The sequence below is a fragment of the Heterodontus francisci genome, chromosome 45 (assembly GCF_036365525.1).
Source record: "Heterodontus francisci isolate sHetFra1 chromosome 45, sHetFra1.hap1, whole genome shotgun sequence".
Lineage (NCBI taxonomy): Eukaryota > Metazoa > Chordata > Chondrichthyes > Heterodontiformes > Heterodontidae > Heterodontus > Heterodontus francisci.
This window is the reverse complement of record NC_090415.1, coordinates 13,279,711-13,285,675: the sequence shown is the minus strand read 5'-3', so window position 1 is coordinate 13,285,675 and position 5,965 is coordinate 13,279,711. Positions and strand designations below refer to the sequence as shown.

General features: G+C 47.2%; 2 protein-coding genes across 2 annotated transcripts; one reads left to right on the top strand and one right to left on the bottom strand.

Moving 5' to 3' along the window:
- The first annotated feature begins 2,072 nt into the window (after positions 1–2,072).
- Positions 2,073–5,242, top strand: LOC137356412 (histone H2A-like). The gene is made up of 2 exons (XM_068022302.1): positions 2,073–2,441; positions 5,012–5,242. The coding sequence occupies exons 1-2, from the start codon at positions 2,073–2,075 to the stop codon at positions 5,240–5,242; spliced, it is 600 nt and encodes a 199-aa protein (XP_067878403.1).
- Positions 5,243–5,250: 8 nt separating this feature from the next.
- LOC137356159 (histone H4) lies at positions 5,251–5,746 on the bottom strand. Its single transcript, XM_068021973.1, has one exon. It carries the CDS (start codon positions 5,729–5,731, stop codon positions 5,420–5,422), a length of 312 nt encoding a protein of 103 aa, XP_067878074.1. The 5' UTR covers positions 5,732–5,746; the 3' UTR covers positions 5,251–5,419.
- Positions 5,747–5,965: the final 219 nt, after the last annotated feature.

The following is a 5,965-nucleotide window of genomic DNA, read 5'->3' as shown; positions in this document are numbered from 1 at the left end:
GCAGTTGAGTTAGTTTTGATTCCTGGCCATCACAATGACCATCTTTATTGCCCTGTTGAATGTCAGGCTTTAATTCTGGAACTTGAATTAAACTATCTAAAAATGTCAGAGCAATTGATAAAATTCTCATCATCCATGCAGTTCTCACATAAAATGGACCTGTGGTTTCTTTTTATGGCTACTATATTTTGAAAAGCCTTTAAAATAATCAGGTTTCAGTCACAAACAAATAGTAAACATACAGATATTTCCAGCACAGAAGGAAGCCATTGGGCCCATCGACTCCATGCCAGCTCTCCATAGATGAATCCAGTCACACTCATTTCCCCACACGATCCTTGTCGCTCTGCAAGTTTATTTCCTTCAGATGCCATCCCAATATCCTCTTGACGTCATTAACTGCCTCAGCTTCTTCCACCCTTGTGGTCAGTGAGTTCCAGGTCATTACCATTCAGTACATAAAAAGTTCTTTCTCGTATTCCATCGTGGCAGATGGAGTTTAATCCAGACAAATGTGAGGGAATGCATTTTGGAAGATCTAATACAGGTGGGAATTATCCAGTAAGTGGCAGAACCCTGAGGGGTATTGACAGGCAGAGAGATCTGGGCGTACAGGTCCACAGGTCACTGAAAGTGGCAACGCAGGTGGATAAGGTAGTCAAGAAGACATATAGCATGCATGCCTTCATCATTCGGGGCATAGAGTATAAATATTGGCAAGTCACGCTGCAGCTGTACAGAACTTTAGTTAGGCCACTGTTGCCTGGTCTGGAGGACATTAGCTATGAGGAGAGGTTGGATAAACTCGGATTGTTTTCACTGGAACGACGGAGGTAGAGGGCGACAGAGGTTTACAAAGTTCCCCAGGGTGGAAGAGTCAGTTTCCTGGGGACATAGGTTTAAGGTGAGAGGGGCAAAGTTTAGAGGGGATATGCGAGGCAAGTTCCTTACACAGAGGGTGGTGAGTGCCTGGAACTTGTTGCCGGGGGAGGTGGTGGAAGCAGGTACCATAGAGACGTTTAAGAGGCAACTTGACAAATACATGAATAGGATGGGAATAGAGGGATACGGACCCCGGAAGTGCAGAAGGTTTTAGTTTAGGCAGGCATCAAGATCGGCGCAGGCTTGGAGGGCCGAATGGCCTGTTCCTGTGCTGTACTGTTCTTTGTTCTTGTTCAGAATGAAAGACCCAGCACATTCTTAAAAAGACATCTGAAGTCGGTGCTCTTCAGTGACAACCAGCTAAGAGAAACATTTCACAGACAAACGATTTGAAGCGACGCAGGCAGAGCTCAATGAATTAGTTGTCAATCGCGTTAACCACCCGACCACCTGGTCTGCCTGGGCCTAAATAGATGTGCGGTGGAATGATCGGAAGAGAATGAAAAAGTAACGGGGCAGTTCCAACAAAATGGAAGTAATTGAAGAGACAGTAACAGAGGGAGTCAGAAGGTCAGGGATGTCGGCAGATCGGTTTTTTGGCACATAACACAGAATATCTCTACTCCTCTTTTGTCCTCCACGAAAAGGGATCAATCTATAATCAGTGATGTAGAATTATTATGAAAATTGACCTGAAATGTGGCCGGTTGCAGGATACTGTGAATGAGGCTTTCAGCCGCTGGTTACAGACAGTATCATAAAAAGAAAAGAATAAAGCAGAATACATGGCGGATTACAAAAGCGAATCTGGAACAATCAGGGACAAAATGTGGAATAAAAAAAATAAAAAGTTATTGCAATGTTTTCTGTAAAACAATATGACCTATAAATGTGATATTCTATATTGAAGCCGCCCCTTGTTTTACAAATATATTGGCGGGCTTTTCAAATGTGAAATATCGTTGGGAGCCTGACCATTTCGCGCTCTTATTTTCCGCTCTCAACTCACTGTCTTCTTGTGATTGGTGAATTGAGCAGCTCTCTGATTGGTAACATGTCCAGTACAATGACACCGAGTGCTGACTGACCAATCAGCAGTGTCCCCAACACCATTCCTCCAGAAGGTACAAGGAGGAGGAATGTGGGCGGATCTCAGCATTCTTCGTGAAAGTGTTTGTGAGATTGTGGCAATGTCTGGAAGAGGGAAGACCGGTGGTAAATCTCGGGCCAAGGCCAAGTCTCGCTCCTCCCGAGCTGGATTGCAGTTCCCGGTCGGCCGTGTTCACCGCCACCTCAGAAAGGGGAACTATGCTGAGCGGGTGGGTGCCGGAGCCCCGGTCTATCTGGCTGCTGTGCTCGAATATCTGACAGCTGAAATCCTCGAGCTGGCCGGCAACGCGGCCCGGGACAACAAGAAGAGCCGTATCATCCCCAGACACCTGCAGCTGGCCGTCCGCAACGACGAGGAGCTGAACAAGCTGCTGGGAGGGGTGACCATCGCTCAGGGCGGGGTGCTGCCTAATATCCAGGCCGTGCTGCTGCCCAAGAAAACCAGCGCTCCGAGCACGAAGGGCAAGTGAAGCGGCCTGACTTGAATCTGTGAACCCAAAGGCTCTTTTCAGAGCCACCCACTTTATCTGTGAAAGGGCTTGTTACTGTCTGAAAGACTGTAATATTACACTGTTTTCATTGTTTTGTGTTGGAATGAAGTGTACTGGATTTTGGCATTTAGTTGCTCATCAGATGAAATGCATTCTAATTCCCTCAGACCCTATTGGAAAGGCAATTTTACCATTCTACCCTTTGTGTACCTAAAACGATCGCCGGTCTATTAAAATGCGCTGTGCACATTGGTATCGCTACTCTAGATCTTCCAACTGCCACGTCATGAAATCTCCAGCTGCCGGAGACGGACAATATAATGTGTCTCCCGGCTTTGAGTAAATAAGTGGTCAAATCTCAGAGACGTTCACGTGCTGGAATGAACAAGAGATCACAACTCTTTCTTTTGTCGATTTGGTAGCTCTTAAAAGAGCCGTTGTGGTATTTGATGCCGAACTCAGTTCAGGGCAGGGTCAGTTTAGGCTCGCTCCCCGCGGATGCGGCGTGCCAGCTGGATGTCTTTGGGCATGATGGTGACTCGCTTGGCGTGGATGGCGCACAGGTTGGTGTCCTCAAAGAGCCCCACCAGGTAAGCCTCGCTGGCCTCCTGCAGGGCCATGACGGCAGAGCTCTGGAAGCGCAGGTCTGTCTTGAAGTCCTGTGCGATCTCCCGCACCAGGCGCTGGAAGGGCAGTTTGCGGATGAGCAGCTCGGTGGATTTCTGGTAGCGGCGGATCTCCCTCAGAGCCACAGTGCCGGGTCTGTAACGGTGAGGCTTCTTCACTCCGCCCGTGGCTGGAGCGCTCTTGCGGGCCGCTTTGGTAGCCAGCTGCTTGCGGGGAGCTTTCCCTCCGGTCGATTTGCGCGCTGTCTGCTTGGTTCTGGCCATTATCTACGAAGACCTTACACAATGTCACGTTTAATGCTGAAGCTGCTCAGGGACTGCCTATTTAAGACAGTCGAAGGACCGCCCTAATGTTGTGATTGGATGAAACCCCGTCCATCATCCAATTTGAAACGATGGAAAAGGGCGGTGGGAATTGCTGCTCCCTGATTGGTTGAACTGCAACTGAAATTTCATCAATTTCAAAAAGCCCGCCAATTTCAAATTAGCAAACTACTCAAAGATTAAATAAAACCTAATTCGGCGGGAACAATTATAAAATCTCATTGCTTGGAGCTTCATCTTTCGGCCCTCGATTCCACCTCCGTTTCTTCCAACACGGTTTGAATTGGGGTTCATTCCTTGTTCGGTCTCAGGCGGGAATAAAGCTCCGGTCATTGCTTACTCTAACGGGAATAAATCCTGCATCTTCACCGGCAGTTCAGGTCGTCAATGGACATTGTCAAATGCAACCGTTTAATTCATGACGCGATAACTAAACAGAGAGTCATGGAGTTACACAGCACAGAAACAGGCCCTTCGGCCCACCGAGTCTGTGCCGTCCAACAACCACCCATTTATACCAATCCTCCATTAATCCCATATTCCCTACGGCATCCCCACCATTCTCCTACCATCTACCTACACTGGGAGCAATTTACCTATAAACCTGCAAGTATTTCTGCAAGCATCTAACTATTCTAATCCCATTTTCCAGCACTTGGCCCGTATTCTTGTATGCTATGGCGTTTCAAGTGCTCATCAAAATACCTCTTAAATGTTGTGAGGGTTCCTGCCTCTACCACCTATTCAGTCAGTGTGTTCCAGATTCCAACCACATGATGAATGTTTTTTTCTCCCTCAGATCTCCATTAAACCTCCTGCCCCTTACCTTACATCTATTCCCCCTACTTATTGATCCCTCCGCTAAGGGAAAACAAAAAGTTTCCTCCTGTCTAACCTATCAATGACCTTCATAATTTTGGATACCTCAATCATGTCCCCCCTCAGCCTTCTCTTTTCTGAAAATCATTGAAAGTTTACGGCACAGAAAGAAGCCACTTGGACCATCGTGTCTGTGCCAGCCGGAAAGCTCTCCACCCATTCTAATCCCACCTGCCAGCATTTGATCTGTAATCCTGTAGAATATGCACTTGAGGTGCATATCCAGACTTCTTTTGAATGATTTGAAGATTTCTGCCTCAACTACCCTTTCAGGCATTGAGTTCCAGACCCCCACCATCCTCTAGATGAGAGGGAAAAAAACCTTGTCCTCATCTTCCCTCTAATCATTCTACCAAACGCTTTAAGTCTTTGACCCCTAGTCAGTGACCTCTGCATTAAGGTAAATTGGCCCTTCACCTACACTCTATCCAGGCCTCTCAAAATGTTATCCAATTCAATCAGCTCTCTCCTCAGCATTCTCTGTGCCACAGAGAACAACCACGGACCATTCAATCTTTCCTCATAGCTGCATTTTTTCCAGTCCCGGCAACATCCGGTTGAAATGCAACTGAAATTGAATCAATTTCAAAAAGCCCGCCATTTTCACATTATAAACGACGCAAAGATGAAAGAAAACCTAATTTGGCGGGAGCGATTATAAAATCTCAGTGCTTTTCGCGTGATTTTTTTCCGCCCTAGATCCCCCTCTGTGTCTTCCAACACGGTTTGAATTGGGATTCATTCCCTGTTCGGTCTCTGGCGGGAATAAAGCTCCGGCCATTTCTTACTCGAACGGGAGTAAATCCTTTTCTACATCTTTACCGGCAGTTCAGGTCGGCAATGGACATTATCAAATGCAACCTTTTAATTCATGACGCGGTTATTAAACATGGAACAGAAGAAGACAGTGAAAAAATATGCGACACGTAAAGTGACTATAAGAGAATTTAATACTGATCTGATAAAGTCCACATAACATTGGATGAGCTACAACAATTTCACATCCCAAGACATCCCCGCTGCAGTTTCAAGGTCACTTATCTCTATATGAGGTTTTGGGTGGCTCTTATAAGAGCCTTTTGTTTTTGGTAGACAGGGTCGATTTGTTTAGCCGCCGAATCCATAGAGAGTGCGGCCCTGGCGTTTCAGAGCGTACACCACATCCATGGCGGTGACCGTCTTGCGCTTGGCGTGCTCAGTGTAGGTGACCGCATCTCTGATCACATTCTCCAGGAAAACCTTCAGCACCCCGCGGGTCTCCTCATAGATCAAACCCGAGATGCGCTTCACTCCGCCACGGCGAGCCAGGCGGCGAATTGCTGGCTTGGTGATGCCCTGGATGTTATCACGAAGCACTTTGCGGTGCCGCTTTGCTCCGCCTTTGCCCAGTCCTTTGCCTCCTTTACCTCTTCCTGTCATGACGCTTCTTCAGACAACCCGATTCTGAATGAGAAACGAGTAGTTTCTGCTGCCTTTTTATACAGCCTGCCCCGACCTGACTGAGAAAGAGACAGAGAGCCAGAGGCGGGTCTGGAGGAAACTGAGTGACAGACAGAGCAGAGAAATGTCTTTGATCCTCTCGCTCCGCCTCCCACTTGCTCGAACCGCCAATTCAAGAAAAAACAATTCTCGACATTAGAGCTCAGCATAAAA